Source organism: Eucalyptus grandis, chromosome 3, assembly GCF_016545825.1.
Source record: "Eucalyptus grandis isolate ANBG69807.140 chromosome 3, ASM1654582v1, whole genome shotgun sequence".
Classification (NCBI taxonomy): domain Eukaryota; kingdom Viridiplantae; phylum Streptophyta; class Magnoliopsida; order Myrtales; family Myrtaceae; genus Eucalyptus; species Eucalyptus grandis.
The window spans coordinates 9,269,515-9,296,537 of NC_052614.1; the positions used below are offsets into that span (position 1 = coordinate 9,269,515).

General features: G+C 43.4%; 5 protein-coding genes and 2 non-coding genes across 7 annotated transcripts; 5 read left to right on the plus strand and 2 right to left on the minus strand.

Moving 5' to 3' along the window:
- The first annotated feature begins 4,059 nt into the window (after positions 1–4,059).
- On the plus strand, positions 4,060–4,165 carry LOC120292344. Its single transcript, XR_005550139.1, has one exon. It is a non-coding gene; the product is annotated as a small nucleolar RNA R71 (small nucleolar RNA).
- A 2,543-nt stretch (positions 4,166–6,708) lies between these two features.
- Positions 6,709–7,459, plus strand: LOC104439010 (anthocyanidin 3-O-galactosyltransferase F3GT1). Its single transcript, XM_039309280.1, has 2 exons — positions 6,709–7,314; positions 7,412–7,459. Exons 1-2 carry the CDS (start codon positions 6,709–6,711, stop codon positions 7,457–7,459), a joined length of 654 nt encoding a protein of 217 aa, XP_039165214.1.
- Positions 7,460–7,495: 36 nt separating this feature from the next.
- Positions 7,496–8,106, plus strand: LOC120291619 (myricetin 3-O-rhamnosyltransferase UGT77B2-like). Its single transcript, XM_039309281.1, has one exon. It carries the CDS (start codon positions 7,582–7,584, stop codon positions 8,104–8,106), a length of 525 nt encoding a protein of 174 aa, XP_039165215.1. The 5' UTR covers positions 7,496–7,581.
- A 9,241-nt stretch (positions 8,107–17,347) lies between these two features.
- On the plus strand, positions 17,348–20,403 carry LOC104439011 (anthocyanidin 3-O-glucosyltransferase 7). The gene is made up of 2 exons (XM_010052146.2): positions 17,348–18,857; positions 20,142–20,403. Exon 1 carries the CDS (start codon positions 17,436–17,438, stop codon positions 18,813–18,815), a length of 1,380 nt encoding a protein of 459 aa, XP_010050448.2. The 5' UTR covers positions 17,348–17,435; the 3' UTR covers positions 18,816–18,857; positions 20,142–20,403.
- Positions 20,404–22,881: 2,478 nt separating this feature from the next.
- LOC120292367 lies at positions 22,882–23,100 on the plus strand. Its single transcript, XR_005550163.1, has one exon. It is a non-coding gene; the product is annotated as a small nucleolar RNA U3 (small nucleolar RNA).
- A 941-nt stretch (positions 23,101–24,041) lies between these two features.
- Positions 24,042–24,655, minus strand: LOC108958043. The gene has a single exon (XM_018869791.2). It carries the CDS (start codon positions 24,567–24,569, stop codon positions 24,216–24,218), a length of 354 nt encoding a protein of 117 aa, XP_018725336.1. The 5' UTR covers positions 24,570–24,655; the 3' UTR covers positions 24,042–24,215.
- A 287-nt stretch (positions 24,656–24,942) lies between these two features.
- On the minus strand, positions 24,943–27,017 carry LOC104439012 (mechanosensitive ion channel protein 10). The gene is made up of 5 exons (XM_039308093.1): positions 26,606–27,017; positions 26,402–26,525; positions 25,988–26,281; positions 25,697–25,899; positions 24,943–25,571 (listed from the first exon to the last, which is right to left on the minus strand). The coding sequence occupies exons 1-5, from the start codon at positions 26,923–26,925 to the stop codon at positions 25,298–25,300; spliced, it is 1,215 nt and encodes a 404-aa protein (XP_039164027.1). The 5' UTR covers positions 26,926–27,017; the 3' UTR covers positions 24,943–25,297.
- Positions 27,018–27,023: the final 6 nt, after the last annotated feature.

Below are 27,023 nucleotides of genomic sequence, written 5' to 3' on the forward strand. Positions count from 1 at the left end.
GCATCAACAACAAGATGTAATGGCCGATTCAGTGCCAGGGACAGGACCTACTGAAGAAACTCTTGTTGGGCCTATTGAAGGGAGGACAGAAGGCCCTGCTGTAATTCCTACTTTTGAAGGGCAAACAAAAGCCATGTTGTAAGGTAAGTATCCTCTTGGTCTTAGTAACTTTACAGTACTTATTCGATAGTACCGGTGGTCATAATCCTAATATAGTCCATTGTTGTAAGGCCTACTAAAGGGCCAAAAAAGGCCATGTTGTAGGCTCAAGTGCGGGATAGGGACTAGAATGGGCAAGACAGCAACAACAACAACTGAGTCCACTGTTGAGCAAACAAGAAAAAAATATCCTGTAAGTTGTACATCGCTGTGTTTGGTTTTTTATAGGCTAAAATTTACATTTGTTATGTGTTTATCAGATCAGAAGACAAGCAACTGCACAAGTTGCAGAGGTTGCTACAAGGATTATTGCTGCTGAAAATGATGCACCACAACGAACAAGAGGGGCTCTTGGGAAAAGATTAAGGCAATATGGTTATGGGATTTACACGGATGAACGTCTTGGAATGACCATTTTGAATGTAAGATTTATAGGCCTCATGCATTTAATTTGTTATATTTCAATTCATCTGGTTGACAATATCACTATGTTTTTGTAGCCTGGGAGAACTTCAGAGGTACTTCTCTCTCAAGGTGGGCTAACTCAAGAATCAAGGGCGCAGCCAAAAAAGAGTGCTCCAAAGAAGAAGAAGACATCGGGTACAGCTGCGAAACAACCATCCAAAAAGAACCCAGCACCAGTTCCATCTCAACCAACGATTGGGAGCAGTAGTGATGATATGGACCAACACATGACACGTGGTAGAACAAAAATAGCCGCCGTAAAAAACAAGGATAAGGAAAATGAGGTGATAGAAAGCCCAACTAAAGAACCTGCACGACCAGTTCGAAAGAGTGCTCGGATTATGAATCAATTCAAAGCTCCAAGAGGAAAAGGAGATGAAGGTGTTGTCAATATTGACTGATGGGAGGGAGGGTGCTGGACATGGTCTCTTTTTATGTGATGTTGGACATGATTTTTTTCATGTGATGCTGGACATGGTCTTTTTCTTGTTTTCTTCTTTTTTTAGGAGTGTGCTGGATTGATGGTAGTTGTTGCCTGCAATGCCATTGTTTTTTTTTTTAAGAGAGTGTTGAACTCTCGATGCTTGGGGAGTGAAGTTAGACATGCTTTTCTTTTCTTTTGTAAACAATCAATCAATGTTAATGGCAAGTACTGGAATGACTATTCATTTTTCCTTGTGTTGGTTTCGGCTAGAATGCTAGCAAGTCAGTTATGCTACTGTTGCTGTATATTTTATTTTTGCTGTTACTGCAATGTTGCTGTTGCTGCACTGTTGTTGTCAGCATTGTTGGCTAAAGTTGTGGATTATAATGAAATTTGTTGCTGTCGCATTGCTGCACTGTTACTTGTGCTGCACTCAAGAATGATTATATGTGTGCATCCGGGCTGGTGTAAGAAGATGCACCAGCAACTCAACTGGTGCATCAACTGGTGCAAGAACAAGGTGCAAGAATAATGTGCATTTGGAATGTGACGTTTGGCACTAACATGTTCTTTTTTAAAAAACTTGTGCAACGTAAGTGATCACTTTGTAATCGCGATTGTCACTTAAATAATCACTTTCATAAAAACTTGGCACTTAAATGATCACTTTCATAAAAACTCGGTACTCAAGTGATCACTATTTACAACTTATGACACTGAAATGGTCAATCGTGAATTTGCCACAATTCTTTAATTTCGGCCATGGTTTACGGTTGTAGCAAACCAGCAAACTAGCAAACCAGCAAACCAGCAAACCAGCGAACTATTACCAAAGAAAAATGCAGCAAACCATCATCAAATAAAAAAATGCAGCAAACCATCATCAAATAAAAAAATGCAGCAAACCATTACCAAAAGCTTTCAATGCAGCAAACCATTATTTAATAAAAATGCAACAAACATTACAAAAAGCTTTCAATGCAGCAAACCATTACCAAACAGAAAAATGCAGCAAACCATTATCAAAAGCTTTCAATGCAGCAAACCATTATCTAATAAAAAATGCAGCAAACATTACAAAAAGCTTTCAATGCAGCAAACCATTACCAAACAGAAAAATGCAGCAAACCATTACTAAAAGCTTTCAATGCAGCAAAGCATTACCAAATAAAAATGCAGCAAACCATTATATTTGAAGCAAAAACTAACCAAAACAAACATTGACAATACACAACTAAACAACAAAACTTTTAAGTGCTCACAACTAATGCATTCCAAGTCCAACCTTGCATTTCTACCCATAGATTACAACAACAAAACATTTTGCTCCATACAATAATTGCAGCAAACCAAAAACACATTTTACTTATAAACAATCCAATACAAGTGCATATTCCACGTCTTCGACTATGGTAGACATACAAACTTCTTCTCATTACTCACTTTACATTTGAATAAACTACCCAAGAGAATAAGAACACAATCAACGCTCGATAAAAGTTTCTTTCGATTTTCAGCCTTGAAACCTCCCTCTTCAAATGGTCCACCAAAGATGTTAAACCCTTCATTTGAGCTTGCATTGAGTCGACATCCTCCAACTCGTCCATTAACATAGGTGGAGGTTGATTTCGGCCTTCAAGTAACTCCAATATCACCTCTGTTGCTCGATCAGAGAATTTTCTATCAATCCATTTGAAATATTGGCACTTCGAGCCTTCTCTATATCTGCCGCACCCATGGAATCTTCTCCCGGGATTCAACCGAGTCCAAGATGTTCTTCTCGGACTCGGTAACTCACAATAACAGTAATACTCACCATCTACTTCACTTTTCTTATAGGAATGTGAGCCGCTGCCGAAGCTTTTGTCCTCCATTTGCAAGAGCGAGCTGATAACTTTGGGAGAAAATCGAAGTATGTACTCGAAATGATCGAATTGGGGATTTAGGGTTTTCAACTTCCGGTTCTAATTGAAATTGGGGATTTAGGGTTTTCAACTTCCGGTTCTAATCGAAATTGGGGATTTAGGGTTTCTTATTTGGGGAAAAACGGTAAACGGCATCGTTTTGTTTTTTGTATGCTGATTGTATTCTCCGGCGATCCACGTCGGCGTCAAAAATTAATAAAAACTGCCACGTCGGATTTCCGGCCAACCAAATTGGCGATGGCACCAAAGTGATCATTTTTCAAAATTTTTGGCACTTAAGTGATCTAGCGGAAACTTTTGGCACCAAAGTGAGCGCCGTACACAACTTTTGGCACCATTAGTGTACTTCTCCCCACTTCTCAGGGTAATAGCCTTTATGTTTTCAATTGGATTTTTCTCTGTGTTACTCGGCAAAGAACCATATTGCCTTCCTGACATTATGCTTGCTAACTGACCCACTTGCATCTCCAAATTTCTGATTGAAGCCTCTTGGTTTTGAAATCTCACATCCGTGCTTTTGATGAAGTCATGAGTTGTGTTAGCAAGTTTGGTGACTATGTCTTCCAAATTTGACTTTATCTCTTCTGATTGTTTGAATCCAGGTGGTCTCGTCACATTCTGATTATTCCATGAAAAATTTGGATGATTGCGCCATCCCGGATTGTATGTGTTGGAGTAGGGATTATTCTGTGACCTGTTAAAATTTCCAACAAAGTTAGAATTTTCATGAGATTGTTTAAAAGTATTACCTACCTGACACTCTTTGCTAACATGTCCACCACAAAAATCACATGTCAAATTGTGAATTTTCATGGCTAAAACACTGATATTATCAAGCTTTTTGTTGATTACTTCAAATTGTGCAGCAATTGCAGCAAAAGCATCCACTTCATGAACTCCGCTAACTTTTCGCATTGGTAATCTCTCAGTAGGCCATTGATAACTATTGGACGCCATCTCTTCTAATAGATTGTAGGCTTCTTCTAGTGTTTTATTATTTAAAGTCCCCCTGCAGCTGCATCAATCATAGAACGAAGATTTGTACTAGAGCCATTATAAAAAGTTTGTACCTGCATCCATACGGGTAGTCCGTGATGTGGGCATCTCCTAAGAAATTCTTTGAATCTTTCCCATGCTTCATATAATGATTCATTATCCATATGCATAAAATTAGTAATATCGTTACGCATCTTCGCAGACTTTGCAGGTGGAAAGAACTTACCAAGAAATTTTTTAGCCACATCATTCCATGTAGTAATTGATCATGCAGGAAGAGAAGAAAGCCAACTCTTAGCTTTGTCTCTAAGAGAGAATGGGAATAGTCTCAATCTAATAGCATCATCTGTAACTCCATTATATTTAATGGTGTCACAGATTTCAAGAAAAGCATCGATGTGAGCATTTGGATCATCGCTTGGTAGCCCACTAAATTGCACTAATTATTGAAGCATCTGAATAAGTGACGGCTTAATCTCAAAGTTATTTGCTTGAATTGCAGGTCTTCTGATACTTGATGTGGTGCCTTGAACTGTTGGCACATCATAATCTCTTAAGAGTCTACGTGGATTTTCATTCTCACCGTCTGCCATCTTAGCGTAATTTCTCTGTTCTCTTAGTCGTATTTTGAATGTACGCTCGATTTCTGGATCAAGCTCAACAAGTTTCTTTTGTTGGCTACGTGTCATAAATCAATGTACACTGTGAAAAATAAAACAAAACGAAAGCTAGATTAAACTTAGAATTATCTGGTATCAATATTAATTAGTATTAAACAAAAGGTCCCCGGCAACGGCGCCAAAAACTTGTTCGTAAAATTCTAAACGCAAATGCACGTATCGAACAAGTAATATAATGATAAGAAAAAGTATCGTCCCACGGAGATCGATGATTAATAAACTAATTAAATACTAAAATAGATTAATTCTAGAATTTTTCTAACAGATCAAAATATAATTAAGAATAAATTAAAAACGAAACTTGAAGACTTTGAAGACTAAATGCAGTAAAATCAATCAGATAAATATGTTAGAGCATCCGATTTCACCATAATCACTAGATATGAATTTCATATTGTTATGAGTACAAGAACGATATCAAACATGTGATAGTGAAATTTCCTAATCTATTTACTATCCTATCTCTAGGTATAGCAAATTTACTCAACTTATTAATCCATTATATCTCTATGTGAATTAAAATAAACATGAGTGCATTAAAAACTATGAATATTCCCGGTTTACAATGAGTCTTTTTGGGATCACATTATCACCGAAAGCTACACAAATAACGCGGTATATTTCTATCCACATTTAATTCATGGTTATATATTATAATGAACAATTGCATATTATCACCTCTCAATCTCAAACATGCACATCGATCATTCAAGTGGTGGCCAGTCACTCAAAAGCATTAAACGCAATAATATATAACTTACATGAATGAAATCAATTGTAAAACATAAAAATCATGAAATTCACATCATCATGGTTAGGCTACATCGTAGCCTAACAAAAAAAATTAGAACATAGTAGAAGAAAAAATAAAAATATAAATCAAACTCAGCATCTTGAATCAAATGACAAGAATTCTGTTACCACTTTTGTTTTCTCTTCAAAATACTTGAAAAAAGAATAAAAAAAATGATCTAACTCCCCCTAGCTACTCTCTCTGTCTCTATTTATAGGATATATCCAAGATATCTATCTCCCAATGCTTGCAGATAACATTAGGAAACAAAATCAAGAATTTTCTGATTTGATATCTATCTTCCATTGCTGCTTTTATTTGAATTCCTGATAGTTACCATTCTTTTCCTTATCCTCTTCATATCTCATTATTCTGCATAAATAAGGAAAATTCAAATAATTAGAAGGAAATCCAAATATTTTCTTACAGATAATGCATTAATTACTGCCTAAAATAGGTAAAATAACTCTATTTTTATAGAGTTATCAGGGATTCTTGTTGATATCCTACTAGACCAACGAGCAAGTCGTTAGGTGTCCTTGACAAAATTGATCGGGAATCTCAAACACTCATCTTCCTCCTTGAAGAAAATATTGAGATTTACTCAACATAACAATCTTTGAGTTAATATGAAAATAATAATTTCTTGAACAGATAAACTCCATAATAATTTATAATAATTTATTATTTAATTTTTTATGATATAGAAGAAATTGTCCTTATCAACTGTTATCTAATCATTTTTTGTAAAGAAGATTAAAAACGAATCAATCAACAGGGCATGATTCGCGCTTCTCCTACAGCATCAGCTACGTCAACCATATAGTTCGCTTCTGGGGGTTTCGGTTCCGGACAGGAGTTTCGAAACCCTCCTTCTCCGTCGGCAATTTGCTCTCGCAAACGAGGAGGAGAAGCTCTCCGGGAGGGACGGAGCGGTGTGGCTATGGAGTGAAGACAAATCTTGCTTTCCGATGTTGTGCGATCTCTCTGGTAGTTTTACATCCCTCTTAGATGTTTAAGCTCTCGTCCTGAAACTGGAACTGAAACTGAAACCTAAACGAAACGGAAATAACGAGTCGAGATTAAAGCAAAAGAAGTGAGTTTTGTTCGAATGAAAAAAATAAAATGGAGGAGAGGTTTTTGGCGGCCACTTGACATTTCAGATGGTTTTCATGAAAGCAGACGAGCGGCGGCGGTTCTAAACGACTGAATATTTTCTCTCCTTCTGCGGTCTCACTTCTCCATTTTATCGGGGTCGGGATCGCGATGGCCTCGGAGAAGCACGTCGCCGTCCTCGCCTTCCCGTTCACAAGCCACCCCCTGCCTCTTGCCAACCTCCTCCATAAGTTGGCCGAAGCCGCCCCAGACGTCCACTTCTCTTTCTTGAGCACGGCCAAGTCCAACGGCGATGTCTTCCCGCCTTCGTCGAGGGCCGAGTTGCCGCCCAACGTCTGGATCTACGACGTCAATGATGGCTTGCCGGCCGGTGGTCACAGAGCGATGAAGCTGCACCCTCTAGAGCAAGTGGATGTGTTCCTCAAGCAAGCTCAGGAGAGTTTTCGAGCCGCCCTTGATGCCGCGGAGCGAGATGCGAGGAAGAAGGTGAGTTGTCTGCTGAGTGATGCTTTCTTAGTTTTTGCATGCGAGATCGCCGAGCAGACGCGCGTCCCTTGGGTGACGTTCTGGGTTGCGTCTCCGTGCTTCTTGTCCGCTTGCATCCACATCGACGTCCTCGGCCAGCTCCGCCATGGAACGTCCCGCGGCGGCGTGCTAGAGGCCGATGACAAGGCCCTGGAAATGGTTCCAGGGTTATCCTTGTTCCGCATGTCAGATTTCCCGGACGTGATACTACAAGACCCGAACCCGAAAATGGTGCCAAACCTGCTCCGCCAGATGGGGCACGTGCTGCCGCGCGCCACGGCCGTCGTCATGAATTCGTTCGAGCAAGCGAACCCCGCGCCCCTTGTAGCGGACTTCAAGTCCAAGCTCAAGATCCTCCTCCACGTGGGTTGCCTGACGGTGCAATTCCCTCCGCCGTGCCTGCCACCGAGCGCCGCCTCAGATCATACCGGTTGCTTGGCGTGGCTAGATGCCAGAGACCCTCGGACCGTAGCGTACATATGCTTCGGGACGATAGCAATGCCGTCGCCCGGCGAGGTGGCGGCTCTCGCCGAGGCCCTGGAATCCACCGGAACCCCGTTCCTGTGGTCGCTGAAGGAGCACATGATGGTCCACATGCCCGAGGGGTTCCTGGAGAGGACGGGGGCGCAGGGGAAGATCGTGCCATGGGCGCCGCAGAGCCGGGTGCTGAGCCACCCGGCGTACGGGGCGCACGTGACGCACTGCGGGTACAACTCAGTGTTCGAGAGCGTGGCGGGGGGCGTGCCAATGATATGCATGCCGTCCTGGGCGGACAACGCGATGAACGCGAGGATGGTGAAGGAAGGGTGGGGGATCGGAGTCGGCGTGGGAGTGGAGGGAGGAGGGGCGATCACGAAGAGCGGGATGACGAAGGCGTTGGAGGCGGTGCTGAGGGGCGAGGAAGGGAAGGAGATGAGGAAGAAGGTTGGCGAGCTTAGAGCGAGATTGGCGGAGGCTGCTGGGCCTGGTGGGAGTGTTGAAGCTGATTTCAAGGTCCTTGTGGAGCTGATTTCTGCTGCTTGATGTTGTTTCATTTCTAGTTTTGCTTTGCGTACTCTGTGGAGGATATATAGTTCATGTTAGTGGGAAATAATCTTTTCCTTTTGATTAAGAGTTCGATTGTAGATATGAGCGAAATCAAAGGCCTCTCCTTGCTTAGATGTATCCGGTTTTTACATAGCCCGATCTATGTAATTGAACGTGTGGATCCTATAATCCGATTTTTAGATAGTCTAACCCCTACGCAATACTGTAGTCTAATAGTATTCCGGAAGTCGGATAATAGCATCGGTTATGCTGATTCCTCGGCAGAAAGCGCTTCCGTTTCGGGTTACTCCTCTTTCCTTTCATCAGGAAAAGAAGAAGAAGAAGATTGAATTATCGTCAGGCCAGGCCAAGGAAGGCAGGAATGAGTTTCACTGTTGTGGACCTCTTCCAGAAATCGAGACACAATTCAACGTCACCAAAGAAGGATGCTAGATGTTGTATCTCATCAAATTTTCCCATCAAAGCAAAACTGCATCCAGAATAGTTCCGGGCATGTCTATCCGTGTAAGATATACGACCAAAGAAAAACCAATTCGAGAAGCATCAAACGCTATTCGAAATATTTATAGAAATACCTGTGGAGAGCTAAGGACCATTCGAGATCAACTTCAAGTGGCCCTTCGAACCGCTCACTATGTAGATCATAAGCTTTTGACCAAGTCAAAAAAGAAAAAAGTCGACTTCAGCTCAATTATAAGGAAAAGCAGTGTAGAGACAGAGTGAGGCCGAGAACCCACTTCGGGAAAAAGAAAGAAAAAGGAGAGAGGAGAGAGAGAGAGAGGAGAGAAAGGAGAAAGGAAAAACAGGGGGATTTTGTGCGTTTGCACCGTGGACGACTCGTCAGGCTGACTCAACTCTGATTGATAATGCTCGATAAGTGCTCACACCCTTTGTTTGTTCAATCAGAGTGGTTTCAGATTTAGGGCTCGAAATTTGGAATTATTGGAGATTCGTGCGGTGAAGTTTGATTTTTGAGTCATTAAGCAGTGTATTTTTATAGAAATGATAATTTAGGATATTATGAAACCATAACATTTTAGGGATCTCAATTTGAGCTTACGGTTTGCTCGGAATGGTATTTTTAATTTTAGCACGCGTTCTAAACGAAGTTCCAAACAATAAATTTTGAGCCGAATTTCAGTCGTTTTTGGTGAGGTCTTGGGGTGGTTGAGTTGAGGTTCTTATAGTATGTCAAAATGGCTTTCTAACTTAGAAATTCTAAGGACTATAAGTTGGCTTAAAACACAATTCTATGGAAGAAGTTATGGTGTGATGAAATTTAACGAGCGAGCCACAGCTAGCGAACAACAATAGGTTTCTACTAGAGGTGAGCTTTTCATTGGCACATAGGTGTTGTTTTATGACAAATAGGCATAGTATATTCGAGTCGTTCATTAGAATATCGTTTTACTTGATCCTTTGATATTGTTTTTTGGTTGTTTGTTAAGAATTGGAGTGTGTCAACTTGGGTAACCATCATAGTTGGTTTTTGGCTTTTCTAGGTGAGTAATATTATTTCTTCTTTGTGTTGTAAAATCATGTTTTGAAAAATATTATATATTAAGTATGCTATGAGTTAAAAATAGCATCTTTTGTTGCATAAATTAAGATTGTGCCTTTACTATTGTTTTGTTGTTTAAAAGGGAAAGTCATCTTTTGACTCTAGCTTGAATGATTGCTCATAAATAGTTTGTGAAACCTTTTATGAAAGAACCTTGAAAAGTTCATGATTTATTAATGTGGTCTCGCCAAATTCTCACATAATATGTTCATAGCAAAAAAATTCAGATATTTAAAAAATCGATTACTTGATTTGTGAGATAATTTTGATTCTCGTTGTGGAATACTAGAGATTTGTGATTGATGGTTGATGCTTAATGTCTTTATGAACCTTGATGGGTAGTGAGTATGTGCATACTAGTCTAGCATATTCTTGTGGGTCGAGCCATCAGTTAATAATAGGTGGAGGCCTAATCAAATGAGAAATTTTGGTTGCTTTTGTCATGAGCATTACGCCTTACCATGTTAGATATTTGAGCATGAGATTGATAAATGGAGTAGACCATTGATGTGTGTTTTTATGAGATTGGGCAATGGGCTAGACCATTGGGGTTTGTTTTGCTATTATCGTGGGTATTTCTACTATGAATATATTATATTAAAGAACACAAAGACATCAGGAGTGCCAAAACTTAGTACAAAAGGACACTTAAGTGCCAAAATTGAAGCAAAATCGAAAATCGGAGCAAAGTACTATCGGTGAGAAATTTTGGCTAAAACATTGACGTGGCAATTTTTCAGCAAGCTTAGTACAAAATAACGTCGTTTTGCACGTTGATGTGGCTAAATAGTGTCAAAACGACGTTTTTTAGTGTTGAAGTGATAAATAATTAAAATAATAATTAATTAATTTAAATTTAAAATAAATAAATAAATAAATAAGGAGGAGGGAGGCAGCTGGTGGTTGAGGGCTCTTTTTTTATAAATTTTTTTTAATAATTAAATTAAATTAATTTTTGTATTAAAATTTGAATTATACCAAAATGACGTCGTTTTGTGTGTTTTTTTTTGAGTTAGCATTTCAGCAAACCATGTAAGCGAGAAAATTAATAAAAAAAATTGCCACGTAAGATTTTCGGCAGGGTTCGTCAGATGTGGCACTCAAGTATCTCATTTTTCATAAAAAGTGACACTTAAGTGTCACTTTTGTAAGTTTTAACACTTAAGTGTCATTTTGAGTCAAGTTTTGGCACTTAGGGTGTTCTTTTGCCTATATTAAAATAAGAAATATCACACTTTGGTCTTGAAGGTTTGTTAAATTCCGGATTCTGGTGAAAGTGAGTTATATTTGTGCTTTAAATATGCATAGTAATTGTTTGATTCGCTATAGCTCACTCCTTTAATCTATTTGCTTTTACAGGTTCTTGATTGAGCCACAAGTAGGACGTGACTGTTGCGTTATCAAGGAGGGCTTTTTGATAGTGGAGACCTTTTGATATGAGTTGTATATAGTCGATAAGTTTGTGAGTTAATTTTTTATGGAGGTGTATATATTGGTTTGGTGGTTTATAGAAAATTCTGATATTGTAACCAAATGCCCTCTTATCATATATATGTGTCTGTGTGTATCTTAATATTAAGCTGAATTTTGGTTATGTTGAGACTGCGTTCTTTGGTGAAAGGACGGTCATGTCATGCCATTGTTCTTATGAATAGGGGTGTGACACAACTCTGCTGATCATTGTTCTCTCCATGGCTCATTCGATGATCAATCTCTAAAGTTTCAAGACACGAGCTTTGGTGAACGTTTCTAGTATGTCTAGCATCTCTATCATTTCCATGAACTTTAATACATGTTTAGGCCAAATCGTTTGTAGACTACTTTGTTGGTATACAGAAAGAAGGCCAAAAGAACTGAGTATCTATTTGACTTTCTATCTGTAGCGTGCATAGATAATGTGCATTCATCGATTTGTCACAAGTGATGCAATTTCTTTTAATGCAGGATGTCGTTGATTCCCGCCACACGCCCTTGACGAAGAAACCAGGATAAGAATAACTTTCCGAGTTAAACACCGGAGGAAGGTTTCAGTGGCATGGTTTATGTACGCAATTCGCATGAAACAGTTGCCTCCAATCCCATGTTTTTGCACCTGGTCTCTAGCATATTGTCATGAAAATTTCAGTCTTCATGAGTTGAAAAATGGATCCAATTATGTCCCTTTTCTTTTTTTGGTGCAGTTATCATGTCCTTTGTATCTTTCCCCTTGTCCATCTCTTTTAGTGTCCTTATTTGGGGTAAGTACACTATCAGTGTTAAAAGTTGTGTACGGCGCTCACTTTGTTACTAAAAATTTTCGTCAGATCACTTAAGTGCCAAATTAGAGAAAAAACGATCTGCCACCGGCGAGAGATTTCGGCCAGATTAATTACGTGGTTTTTATATTTTAAAAAAACAAATTGCGATATTTTTTAAACGACGTCATTTTCCATCCTCCTCAAGAAACGACGTCATTTTGCCGTCATACATGGAAATCCTTGCAAAAACAACGCTGTATAGCTCATATGTGGATTGAAATTAGGGTTTCTTTGTCTTCGCCACTTGGCCACCGTCGCTCAGCCACCATCGTAGTAGCTCAACTAAGTGAGTAAGGAGAGATTGAGATTGTTGCTCAAGCAAGAAGTGGCAGGAAGAATAGGAGGCAAGGGCGGAGGAGGAGGAAGAAGAAGAGGGGTTGAAGGTGTCATTGCTGGTGTGCTACTGCTGTTGCTGCCGGTGCCATTGCTAGTGCCGTTGCTGGTGCCGTTTGTTGCTGGTGTTGTTCTTCGAGGAAGAAGACGACATGCCTTCTCTCTCTCTCTCTCTCTCTCTCTCTCTCTCTCTCTCTCTTTCTCTCTTTGAGAATTTAGAGTTCTAAGTTGGGGGAAAGACGCCAAACGACGTCATTTTGTTGTTTGGATGCTGACTTAACTCTCTGACGAGCCACGTCAGCTTCAAAAATTAATAAAAAAAGTGCCACGTCAAATTTCCAGCCAAATTGATCGGCGTTGGTACTGAAATGATCATTTTTCAAATTTGTTGGCATTTAAGTAATCCAAAATAAACTTTTAGCACTAAAATGAGCGTCATACATAACTTTTAACACTGATAGTATACTTACCCCTCCTTATTTTGATCTCTTGTCACCTTTGACCGGGCAATTTCCGTCCCATCTTTTCAGTGTAGCATTTGGAGGGTCTTCATTCAATAAAATCCTTCTCAAAGAGCTTTTTTCACATCTTATGCTTACCCATTTCTTTGTCAAAATATTAGGCAGTGCTTCTAGCCATCATAAGTGTGGAAATGGGAAAATTACCAAAAAAATTATAAATATTTTGCAATTTTGTCAATTCGGTCATAAACAATTTCTTTCTCTAATTGAGTTCTAAACCTTTTGTATTTTTGACAATTCAGTCCATTTAACCAAATTTACCTGTTGACACTAACGTGAATAATTTTTTAAAATAAATTTTTTTTTTTGTTTCTCTTTATCCTTTTCATTTTCCTTCTTCCTTTGGTCGATCGCTGGATCGAGGCAACCTTGTTAGAGGTGAGAATTGGCAACTTGGGCTGAGCCTCGCTAGTGGCTAGGCGAGGTCAACCTTGCTTGCCCTAACGAGGCGAGTCCTCGCTAGGTGAGCAAGCTCACCCTTAGCTAGCGACGATAAGATTGAGCCTTGCTTGCCCCCGGTCAGGTGAGTTCTCGCTAGATGGGCAAGCTTGTCCTTAGCCAGTGATGATGAGGTTGAGTCCTTCCCTTGCTAGATTCGGTGAGGGCTTGTCTTGCTAGTGGCCGATTGCCTTAGTCTGATGATTGGGCAAAGGCAAAAAGAAGAGCAAAAAAAAAAATACTAAAGAGAAAGAAAAGAAGAAATAATTAAAAATTATAAAAAATTGTTCACGTTAATGTTAGTTGTGTCGAGCAAGCGCTAGTTGACCAAATCTTGCCGGATGACGGGAGAAAATATTGGGTGCATCTTATGTGTCAACGCGACCAATAAGAAGGCACTCAATAACGCAACACTAGTCGCTTTTGGGACCCATTTTAAAAAATCTCCTCTCTTCTCCTCCCTCTTTTCTCATTGCTCTCTCTCTATCTCTCTCTCCTCTCCAGCACGCTCTCTCTTCGCCGGCTCAGAAAAACGGTCGACCACCTCCTCTGGTGTGTCCGGGAAGGCGCATGAGTGCTCGATCTACCACAAGAGCTTCCCCATCAGTCAAGCTCTCGACAGGCACAAGCTGTTCTCGCTTCCTCTACTCCCACTGCCGCTCCAACTGCCAGCAAGGTGAACATCTCAGAGGGCGTGGAGTCCACACACAAGCAGAGCCAGGGGCACGGTGAGTTTGATTTGAACATCCCAACGCTCCCAGAGTTCTTCCCTACGTTCGTAGTCTCCGGCAACGTAGATGACAAATTGGAGAGCCTGCACCCCTTCAAAAAGCCCTAGTTCCTGGTGCTAGTGAAGATGGAAGCTACCTGAAATGGTTCGGATCGAAAACACACAAAAACACATGCAAAAAAAGAAAACCGTCCATTGAAATCAAGACAGGAACTAGATCGAGTTTCATATAGGAATAGAGAAATACTAGAAACAATTGTTTTTGTTCGTCGGTGGAGTTCTTTTTGAGGGAGAGAGGGAGGTCTACGTATGGCTTCAACTGCAGGAGAAGAGACTGCAGAAGAGAGAAAGCGTGCAGTGAGAAGAGAGACGAGAGAAGAATTTTCAAAATGGGTCCTCCATGCAACACGTGTCACGTTCTCAAATGCCTTCTTATTGGACATGCTGGCACACAAGATAGACCCAATATTTTCTTAATGCACTGAATTGTTATAAATACAAAATGTTTAGAACTTAATTAGGAAAAAAAAAGAAAAAGAAATGAGGATTGAAATAATACAATTACAACAGATTTATGATTTTTTTTTATAATTATCCCATGTGGAAATAACATTTGTTACGTTTTTTTTTTTTTTGTCACTCATACTCTAATCCTATTCTAACACTCACTTTCAGACTTTTGTCCTGCCTCCTTGCAGGGCGTGGGAGTCGAAACCCACTTCCGAATTGAAATCGTCCCTACCCCAATCCCCCTTGAGAATGTGGGGATTTAAACCCCCAACCTCCCCCTTCCAAGTTGGAAGGGTGGCCACTGAAGCGAACCTCCAATTATTACATTTGTTACGTTCATTTTCTTATATTTTTTTCATGTGTCCCGCCTATTCAATATTCGTAATAAACCCCGAAACAAAAGGAAAGAGGATTCAGTCCAACGACCTTGATGGTGGTAGGTTATGTTTATCCTAAATTCTCCATGATGCTAGCAACAACCATTGGCCGAGATTCTCGTTACCCTCATACTTATAAATTTGTGAACATTTCTTTTACACTTATAAACCAATTACCAATCCCTTTTGATGTAGAACAATCTCAATAATCTCATTCTCACATATCAAACCTCGGTTCAAGATGCAAAAACCTGTAACTCTCCCGTATGACTTTTTTTTTGGTTCAGACTTGTTGATAAATCTAGGCTTTAATATTAATATTGGGTGGTGTTAGACTTCTCACCCCCAAAAACTAGCTCAAGAGATGAGATTTTTCCTCACACGTATAAATCGATTACCAGCCCATTCCACAATTAATATTGGACAACCTCAACAAAACCCGCCAGTGCCACTCTCCTCCGCGTCCTCAACTCTCACCTTTCTCACCTCACAACAATGAGCCCCCTCTCCCTACTGCCCCCATTAATGGTGGCTCAACATCCTCAAGCTTGGCTTAAAAATTGCTAGTGGCCTTGCCAAGTTCTCACATGATATTAGAGCGATGAGATTTAAAGTTTGAATCTTGCATGCCCCTATTTGTCTCCCAAATCACATGTTTTCGGCTTTTTAATTTAAAGTCAAAATCCGCCCTAGGCGGTGCGTAATTATTGACTAATGGCACCCTCAAGTAAAGGAAAATCAAATCAGAGAGAAGTGGGAGGCGGAGGAGAGAGGGGGGGGTGAGATCACATTTGACCAAAGGAAAGTGACCTAGGCATGCCAAACCTGGGACCCACAAAGAATACGATAACTAAATTAGTGTTAAGGGGAGTGGATTGGTGACGGGGGTTTGTTATTATTTTTTGGAGAAATAATTATGTGATCATTTTTAATATACTATGATAATAACATTTATATTAGTAAAGCCCTTTTTTGTTGAGTTATTTAGTACCCAATCCTATTTGAATTACTTAATATTTTTCTTGAGTTATTTAGTTCCTAATCCTATTCGAATCGATTAAAGCATCTCTAGCATAATTGATCATGGTGGAATGCTGGCCACTAGGGGTGAGCAAATGTCTAGGGTTGACCCTAGATTGACCCTGGATCGGCCCAACCCTGCTGGTCCTGGTCCGGTTCCCAAGGGGACTGGGTCAGTCCTTGATCCTGAAATTCTAGGACCAACACTATACGGGTTGATTCTCGGTCCTAAGAGTTTTGGATCGGTCCAACCCTGGACCAACCCCGTATATTATATTATATTCTATTATTTATAATTCTTTTATATATTTAAACATAAGTAAAATGTATGTTATATTATATTATATTGAGATGTTTTATCAATAGCACTAATAATAATTTCAATTTAAAACTTTTGTTGAGTATTAATTAAGTGTCGTTTGTTTTGTTTTCAGGTGTTTAGAAGTTCAAGTGAATTAACAAGATGTGAAGTTATATATTCATGGTTTATATTAAGTATTTTGAACTTTTTATGGTTTAATTGTATTTTACTAATGAATTTCAGCTGCACTTTGCTTTTCAATTTGTGTCAAATGGTAGAAGTTTTTGAAGAGTAGAGTAGTACTGCAGTTACTACAGTGATTTGCTAGTTAAGTGGTGTGAAGCTCATTTTTTGATTAAGTGAACTCTACATGATCAAATGCAAGAAAATGATTTTGCATATGGTGTTATGAATATTAAAAATAGATGATTATAATAAATTTCCATCTTATCCCATATCTTGATAAGTGATTAGTAGGTACGAAATTTCTATTATTGTGTTATCTTAAATTTCTAAATATGTATTGATATTTATAATTTAGTTGCACAATATCGTATTGTCGATAGATATGCAATTTGAATTTGTAGGTTTGCTTTTTTAGGGAGTATAAAAAATAAGACGAAAAAAATTATGAATCGGTCCGGGTTGACCTTGGAACCAAACCGAACTCATTGGTCGGTTTGGTCCTTGGTCCCAGGCTCAATAGGGTTGGTTCCCGGTCCTAAAAATTGATGACCGACACCGTACAGGTTGGTCCTAGGGTTAGAAGGTGGCTCGGACCAACCCGGACCATGCTCACCCCTATTGGCCACTGGGCCAGAGGTGGGTCCCCCATGATTTCTATATTTGTTTTGCCATTAATTATACTAGAGGTTGAGATATGACCGTGATACCGTTACATGATTTTATAATCATTTCTCAATTACTTAATATCCAAACCAATACTTTCTAATCTCAAAACCTAAATGAAAATATTCGGACATCGTCGTCAATCGTCGTCATCAGGGTACGTGTTACGCGTAATATCATCCAGATCCATTGAAAAGGCGACACGCGTCCTCCCGGTGCGGAAAATTGAAAGATTATAAATTGAAAACCGTTTCCATTGGCGGAGCATGGTTGCGGACTCGTCACCTTCGCTTATTCCATTTTGGTCTAAAGTATTACCGCCCACGTCGAGCTCAGCCTGTAATCTTTTCAGCGGGGCAGGGATCACGATGGCCTCGGAAAAGCACGTCGCCGTCCTCGCGTTCCCGTTCACCAGCCACCCCCCGCCTCTCGCCAACCTCCTCCGCAAGCTGGCGGAAGCCGCCCCGGACGTCCGCTTCTCCTTCTTGAGCACGGCCAAGTCCAACGGCGATCTCTTCCCGTCGAGGGCCGAGCTGCCCCCCAACGTCGGGATCTACGAAGTCGACGATGGCTTGCCGGCCGGAGCGACTAAGCTGCACCCGCGGGAGCAGGTGGATGCGTTCCTCAAGCGAGCGCCGGAGAGTTTTCGAGCCGCCATCGACGCGGCGGAGCGAGAGGCGGGGAAGAAGGTGAGTTGCCTGCTGAGCCATGCTTTCTTAGTCTTCGCGTGCGAGATCGCGGAGCAGATGGGGGTCCCTTGGGTGACGTTCTGGGTCCCGTCTCCCTGCTTTCTGTCCGCTTGCATCCACGTCGAAGTCCTCGGTCGGCTCCGCTGCGGAACCTCTTGCGGCGGCGTGGCAGAGGCCGAGGCCGATGACAAGGCCCTGGAAATGGTTCCAGGGTTATCCTTGTTTCGCATGTCAGATATCCCGGACGAGATACTGCAAGAGCAGAACCCGAGGATGGTGCCGAACCTTCTCCGCCAGATGGGGAACGTGCTGCCCCGCGCCACGGCCGTCGTGGTGAACTCGTTCGAGGAAGCGAACCCCGCGCCCCTCGTAGCGGACTTGAAGTCCAAGCTCAAGATCCTCCTCCACGTGGGTTGCCTCACGGTGCAATTCCCTCCGCCGTCCCTGCCGCCGAGCGCCGCCTCAGATCATACCGGTTGCTTGGCGTGGCTAGATGCCAGAGACCCTCGCACCGTAGCGTACATATGCTTCGGGACGATCGCAATGCCGTCACCCGGGGAGGTGGCGGCTCTCGCTGAGGCCCTGGAATCCACCGGGACCCCGTTCCTGTGGTCGCTGAAGGAGCACATGATGGTCCACATGCCCGAGGGGTTCCTGGAGCGGACGGGGGCGCAGGGGAAGATCGTGCCGTGGGCGCCGCAGAGCCGGGTGCTGAGCCACCCGGCGTGCGGGGCGTACGTGACGCACTGCGGGTACAATTCGGTGTTCGAGAGCGTGGCGGGGGGCGTGCCGATGATATGCAAGCCGTTCTGGGCGGACAACGCGATGAACGCGAGGATGGTGAAGGAAGGGTGGGGGATCGGAGTGGGAGTGGAGGGAGGGATGATCACGAAGAGCGGGATGGAGAAGGCGTTAGAGGCGGTGCTGAGGGGCGAGGAAGGGAAGGAGATGAGGAAGAAGGTCGGCGAGCTTAGGGCGAGATTGGCGGAGGCTGCTGGGCCTGGCGGGAGCGTCGAAGCTGATTTCAAGACTCTCGTGGAGCTGATCTCTGCTGCTTGATGTTGTTTTCGTTTCTAGTTCTGCTTTGCATGCTTTGTGGGGGTGAGATCATTTCCAGTTCATTTTTTCTGAAGTTTCTTGTTTGAAATCGGTGATCTATTTTCAACGAAATCTAGAAACATTTTTTCTTCGTCAAGAAGTACCCGAACGAAAGCAAGCAAGCAGCGGGTAAAGAATTGTCTGGAGTCCGCTAGATTTGTCTAGGGAAAGTCTACAAAATCATTCCTGCAAATGGCAGAGATCTTTTCCCTTGAAAGTTGGGTTCACAAGCTCAATAATTTCCATAAGGTAACGAAACTGTCTCCCATTTGCTTATATCCCTTTGTCCCCTCGTCCATCCTCTGCTAAACTTGTCCAGCCCACACTTGCGCATTAAAACCAAAAGCTATTATAGATGTTAAAATCATGCTTCCAGACACATTTAGATTTTTAACATTTCTTTTAATTGATGGAATGCCTTTGGCAGATACTACTTTTGAGTAATTCGTACCAGGATGCGTAGTTATGTTCGTACGAAACGATTTTCGCCCTTTTAATTGAGGTCGTGATTCTAGACAAAAATATCATATTGGCTCGAGTTACTGCTTGAATTGTCATTTAGTAATTGAACATGCAATGGAAGAGAGAATTGATAGAAAATTGATAGAAAAAAAGAAGAAGCAATTTCAATGATTAAACTCGGTTTGGCTACCATCTATGTCCTCATCTCCTCTAAGGTCGGGTTCTTGATGTGGATGATTGTTGAGATCCTCTTCTTTCACGGACCTATCCGGTTTTTTCTAGACTCTGTTCATGTGAACCGATATAATCAAAGTCATTGACCATGTGAGTCCTCTTATTCGATTTTTACATGAGACTTAAGCCTATACGCTGCTGTTTCGGGTGAAGAAAAGCGTCTGTTTGAACTCCCTCCGGTAGGCGGGATAGCTCGGTGTGGTACGAGCGTTTTGCTGTACGTTAGTTTTTCCATTTGCACTATCTCTATAGCTCCCCCGTTGCCAAAAAGAAAAAGGGAGGAGAATTTCTTTCGGGCAGAGAAGGCGGGAACGAGTTTCGCTGATGTGCGTATCTTCCTAAAGGGGGGTTTTCGTTTTCCGGTTGTTTTGGAGTTGATCCAGACATTTTAGCATCGAATGCGACGAGTTGCCTGGGGGCAATAGTTGAGACTGGACCTTGAGAAATCAACCGGGGAATTGAAGGGAAGACTCCGATGGAACGCTATGCTATCAGGATGTACCGCTTCCATTGCATCAGCTACTGTACTCAACAAGACCGTCTACAATTCAAGTTTTGCATTTCCCGAATGAGGCTCACATGTTGACACAGATGAAGATGCGCGGCTCGCCGGACATGGAATCGCTGACAGCTCATGTGTCTCCGAGAACATGGAGGATGAAGCCATGCAACTATGAAAACCGGTCGCCTCGAAAAACATTTCCGATGCAGTTATGTCGTTTAACTATTGAAGCTCCTCAAAGTTCTTTCGCAGATTGGAGCGCCATAGTTTGTATCTGACCGATCAAATGCAGGTTCAAACGATTGCTCTGTTTCTGTTTTGGTATAATGGTTTTACTCGCGCGTCGTTCTGCTTTAGCATGCCTTTCGAATCGGTATCTTGGAGATGCGAATCAATCTGTTTTGGTATAATGGTTTTGCTCGTCCGTCCGTCGCATGATCATGGAATTTCGAGGACGAATGAAAATCACACAAAACCAGGCACAAGAGATGGCGAGAGAGAGAGAGAGAGAGAGAGAGAGAGAGAGAGAGAGAGAGAGAGAGAGAGATTTGAGTTACTGGGGCAGTCGCTGATGCTGGAGTTCTTGAGGTTGCAGGCGGAGGGGAGCTGGAGGTGGCGGGACTCCTGGATGTTCATGCTCTTGATCATGGGGCTGCTCCCGTTGTGGATCTGCTCGATGAAGAAGCAGAGGCACGCCGGGTCGCTCTCCCTCATCTCCCCCACCGACCCGCAGCACTGCTTCGGCGGCGCCGCCCCCCTTCCCCTGCACGAAGTCCAGGCACGACGTCACCTTGACGAAGTCCCCCAAGCAGTGCTGCGCCACCGGAGTCCCCGGCACCACCGCTGCCGCCCCCCGCCGCCTCCTCGCATCACGAGCGAGGCCGAGCACGCGAGGGCGGCGCCAATCAGCAGGAAGAAGCCGGGTCTCAAATAACGAGAGTCGACTCCCTTACCTAACACTCATAGTCCACAAGGTTGTAAAACTGTTCTTGTTCGATATGCACCGGAAGATAAGGTGCGAAACTTACTGGACATATTCCAATGAAATAGTAAATAATGCTGAAAAGGGCGACCTCTCCCCGGTTGATGCAATGAGGACGTGGTCGGACGTCCCGCCTTATCGAGAGTGCTGAATTCGATGGCCATTTTTGCGCGACCGTTACTTGGCGCTCCGTTCGTTTCACTGAAAATATCACGTTTCAGGAAAACATTTTCCCTGGAAGTTATTTTCCAGAAAATGACTCTATTTTCCAATGTTCGGTCAAATCTAAAATTTGAGTGGAAAATATTTTCCACTTTGTTCGTTAGCTCAAACATTTTCCTGAAAAAATTATCAAAAATTGAATTTTAATATTTTTAATTGACCAAAAAATTTATTTTATTTATTTATATTTTTTTAAAATGATTTTTTAATTATTTATATTTTTAAAATAAAAATTTTTATTATTATTATTTTTTCCTTCCTCCTTCCTCCTCCTTCTTCCTCCCGATTCCTCCCGAGCGGCTTCGTCCGCCGTTGCCTCCTTCCTCCTCCTTCTTCCTCCTCGTTCCGCCGCCGCCTCCTTCCCGCTCGACGATGGCCTGGCCGCCCAACGGCCGACCAAGACCCGGTGGCCACTCCGGCGAGCTCGAGGCTCGGCCGATCTCACCCGAGCTCACCGGATCTCGGGCGACAGCTCAAGCTCGCCCGGATCCGGCGAGCCGCGAGCTCCGCCGCCGATCCGGCGAGCTCGAGGCTCGGCCGATCTCACCCGAGCTCGTCGGATGGGTGACAGATCTCCCCGCGAGCCTCCCGGCGCCGCCACGGAGCTCCCTCTTGAGCCGGATCCTCCCGAGCGGCTTCGAGCCGCCGGGAAGCGGAGCGCGCGGCGGTGGCGGCGCGCCCGGCAAAGGCGGGCGGGCGGAGCGGCCGGGAGGGCGGAGGCCGGTCTCGGAGAAGGACGTCGTCGAAGCCAACTTCCCAGCAAGGAGAGCAAGAGAGAGAGAACAAGAACCGAAGGAAGAGAAGAGGCGAGGCTTGGAAAATGTTTTCCTCTTTTGAAAAGAGGAAAACATTTTCCAAGCTGCAAAGAAGGAATTTTCCAGTCAACGGAAAATGTTTTCCGTTGACCGTGATTTTCCGCTCACCCGAACACCGGAAAATCTGGAAAATATTTTCCTGAAGTTATTTTCCGCAAAACGAACGGAGCCTAAGGGTTTCAAACTCAGCGCGGCTTGAACAAGCTGACTGCGTGACCATGATGAGATGGTCGCTGTTCTTTTGATCTTTCGGCCGCAGATAGTTCACAATTCAAATCCGCCATTACGGTGTGAGCTATGGGTGGTCTAATTATATGATGAGACGGGATGGGCATTAAATGAAGACTTTAAGGGGGGCAGTTGGGTAGCTATTTTAGTGCCAATGAAGTTTGCTCGCTCCGGCTCTGACACGTACACACACGCATCGGAAAACCGCCCTCCGAAATCGAAAAGGACTTTCGTTGCCTGATGCCCTCGAGACGTGTTTAGTAACCCAACGGCGAACACGTTGCAGCTCTAATGTTCCTGATTTTCTTGCGAATCCCGTAATCCGTATTCCGAAGAATTGAATTTTCTCCGCTTGTGACGGACGCTTACGATTGGCTAATTTGATTAAAATGAAAAGGCCCATCAAAGAATTTCTCTTGTCGAACAGTAAGCTTGGGTACGAGTGAAGGCCGAACTAGGCCCATGGGCTGGGTTCGACTATTTAGTCTTTGCACGGATGTGGCGGAAGAAAAAAAAGTCCCACATCGGACCCCAACTGACAAATTGAACAGTTTTTAAGCAGGGAGGAGAGAGTAACTGAGCACGACCTTACTTGAACAGGATCTGTTCTATAGGCTCGTACCTCTGTGTCCTTGAGACCTAAGGAGACAGGAACCAAAGTCTGGTGGATGAATCGTGGTTGCGTGATCAGAGCGTGATTAACGGCTCTAGTGGGTTCTCCGAACCTGCTGGTGACGTAGAGGATCGTTCCCAGGCAAGCCCATACTTGTCTGAGATGGTCACGCAGCTGTCTGACAGACTCCCAACTTTTTACTTTTTACCCTCTTTTGTTTTTATCGCCCTTTTCTTTCCACGTAATCTGCAAAGGCGATATATGAAGATTTGTTTTTGAACGAGGAAAAAAAATGGCTAATATGATTATTCAGCAGTTCAAGTATGACGAAAAAAAATGTATGGTTGAAACCCAGTCTAAATATGATTTCGTTTTCCGTTTGTTTTGGTGCTGATCTAGTCATTTTAGCATCGGACGGAATGCTACGAGTTGCGTGGGGGCGACAAGCATGTCGGAATGCTAATGGCAACAGGCACCAGACCGACAGTTGAGACTGGACGACGAGAAATCGACCGGAGAATTGAAGGAAGACTCCGATGGAGCACTAAGACATCAGGATGTAGCTTCCGTTGCATCAGCTACTGTGCTCAACGAGGCTGTCTACAGTTCATGAACTCAGTTTCTATATTCTTAGCATGATGGTCGGAAAAATCTCATGCTCTAAAGTGCTGCAAACTCGAGTTTGCATCTTCGGCGGGTTCCTGAACGAGACTCGTGTTCAACACAGAAGAAGATGCGCGATCCTGCGGACGTGTAATCACGGACAGCTCGTGCGTTTCCGAGAACATGGAGGAGGAGACGCCATGAAACTAGGAAAACCAGTTGCCTGGAAAAGCATCTCCGACGTAGTTATGTCGTTTAACTATTGAAGCTCCTCAAACTTCTTTCGCAAATTGGAGCTCCATAGTTTGAATCTGACTGATCAAATGCAGTTTCAAACAATTGCTCTGTTTCTGTTTTGGTATGATGATTTTACTCGCGCATCATACAGCTTTAGCATGCCTTTCGAATAAGTATCTTGGAGATGTAAATCGATCTGTACTTCGATCCCATCAACGACATGAATGTGTGTGAAATCGATGCTTTCTAGTCGCCTAAAATTCGATAGTTCGTTTGATGCATCGACGAGTCAAGCTCGAATGATTCGCGATATCTATTTCCACTGCGCCACAAATTGAAGCACATCACATAAGTCATATAACGCAGGCCATACAAAGATGGTAAATTTGTTGCAGACATGGTACTAGCATATATACTTATGAAAAGAAAGACTGCATACTCGGAAGTCTCCGACGACTTTCGATCAGGTTCTCTTGACTGGATCGAAATTGCTGACCCCGACCACCGCGCCGATGATTGCCCCGAGCACGACTCCCCCGGCGACGATGCTGAGCAGGAAGTTCTTGAGCGATGGCGAGACAGCCGCCTCCGCCGCCTCCGGCACCAACATGGACGCCGTCAGGGCGGCCGCCGTGGCGCCGGCGATAGCCTTCTCCTTCAGCGACGCGCGCACCTGGAACTTGGCCGAGGCCCCGACCGCCCGCGACGGCCTGACCACCACGGGCAACGGCTTGACGAAGGCGTCGGAGCTCGGCAGCTTCGGGGGGCTGCCGCGAGTCAGCGGCGTGGCCATCGAGACGGCGGAGGTGGAAGCCATTGGTGGTGGTGCTGAGCTTCGGGAATGCAGGGTTGAAGGCTAGAAAGAGAGAGAGAGAGAGAGAGAGAGAGTGTGGATTTGGTGTTGATTGAGAGGTGGGAGATGCAGATATGGAGGCGTTGGTCAGTTCGGTCGACGACGACGACGCTGGCTGATGTGGCGGGTTCTCGTGCGCCATTGGTGGATAAGGTTATCTCATCATCTCTCTTTTTTCTTTTTTCTTTTTTCTTTTTGCGAGCGAATTCCTTAAAATGAACAGAAGAGAAAAAGACTATTTCATGGTGAAGACGAAGCAACGTGATCGCATTCCACCGAAGAAGAAAAACTCAAAAGATAAAGAGAACGAGAACGACAGAATGTGTAATCCAAGATGAACATCGCACGCAAAATCAGAACTAAGACAAGAAATCGTGCTCGAACATGTCGTCTGTAGGCAAGGATGAATGGCAACGTGATCTTTTGTCACCCAATGTTGTCGAGACGCTTCTGTTCACGGAAACAGTTCATGACCGGCTGCTATCGAGAATGTCTTTGATTGGAAAGGACGGTATGAGGATGCAGTTGCCGCTAAACCAAACATTTGAGCAGACGAGATCCCGAATCCCCCGTTGTTGAAACTCAAGCACTTCGAACTTTTTCATAAGTCCTAATGACTACTAAAGAAAGTACCCGCCCGCTGCAGACATGATCGTCCTGTGCCAAGCTGCTGATTGCGCAGAGAAGGCAAGTCAGGTCGGACCGGCTGCAGCTGAGGCTAGTGGCGAGCCGATGTTGCTGAGGCGGATTTCCTGAGGCAGCAGGCGGTATTTAATCCCGAGCTCCTCGAATATCTTCTTGAGCTCCAGAACCAGCTCACATCTCCTGCTATTGCGATCCCCGGATTTCTGAAAATTTATGGTGTGAGTGACATAGAGACCCATCTTCATCTTGTTCACATCTTCAATCTCCTTGACCAAGACGCTGTGGCCGGGACGCCAGTACTGAGGCTTGCTCTCCAGATACCTGAAATTTTTCAGGATCCAAGGCCGGTCACATCCGTTGCAAACGAATGCATATAGATCAACCATACATAGTACATGTAAACTACTTCTGAATGCAGAGCAAGTAAGGTATAATAGATTGCGTACGCTTTTATTTTAGCTTTCATATCTCCGATGCTCTCAATTGAAGTGGAGAAATCGACGGCAAATTCCATGGAATCGCTCATCTCCGGACTCCTGTAGAAGTTGCTGATGGGTTTTGTTGCCAGAACTGAATTCGGATAGTAAATCTTTTCGTTGTCATATCTCAGGAAGACTGTTGTCAAGATGTTCATTTCTTCAACCACCATCTGCAATAAATTTTGATCAGTAAAGTTAAATTAAGTACCGATAATATGAGAGAGGCGATACGATTATACAATTAAAAAAGAAAGTGACCTGAACTCCATCGATTACGCAACGATCACCCACGTCAAACGGATGCATCACAAATACAAATATGATTGCTTCAAAAACAGCCTTTGCAGTGTTACCGAATACGAACACCACCACGAGAAGCTGTGATGAGATGAACAGGAGCACTTGGGTTGTCAAAAGTCCCATCGCCAAAAACCAGACTATGATGATCACTATGAACACAACCCCAGATGCGAGCCTGTTCAGCTCTTCAATGGCGGTCTTCGTATCGTTTAAGGAATGAGCCAGCGACTTGCGTTCTTCGTAAACCTTCACCTGCAATGATAAAGCCTCCTCATGACAAATTAACCAACAATGGAAAGATGAAGACTGAAAACAAATAATTGCTCCTCTATTGAATCATCCAGGAGACAAGAGCAATGATCGCGGACTCACCAACCACTTTTTCAGCGATGACCTGGTGATCTTTGCGGTTTCTGCTGCTCCTTCAAACAACAGAAGCGCATTGTCGACATCCGCCTTTTTCATGAAGCGCAAGAGGTCCTCTTCCTCAATGTACCTGAAGACAACAAAAGAAAAGTTGAAAAATTCAACCATCACTAGTTAGCGGTTAAATCCCCAATTAGGTGGTATCCTCACTTGTATCCGGGCTTAGCTACGTTTCTGAATATCTGATAAGCAGCAGCTTTAGCACCCCACTCACTACTGATCTCAGTCTGTTGTTTCTCTCCCTCCTCGTCATCATCCCCGCGGTTGAGGTCGCCCATGGATAGCCTAGACCCGCTAATCACGTCGATCAACCCTTTCATTGTCCACGCCGAGACCTTCTCTTGGTTAATCCTGTGTAGCTTATCCATATCGATCACTTCCTCTTTCTCCTGTTTCGATCCATCCTTTGAAGTCTTGAAACTTAACCGGCTATTGCTCTTTGAATTCCCAACACTTTCCTCCATTTCCATGAAGGGAGGCCCAGAGAGCGAGCGGACAATGTACTGATGAAAGAACGATTCCTGAATCCGATCAAAGAACCGCGTGCATTGGAATGAAGAAGCCAGTA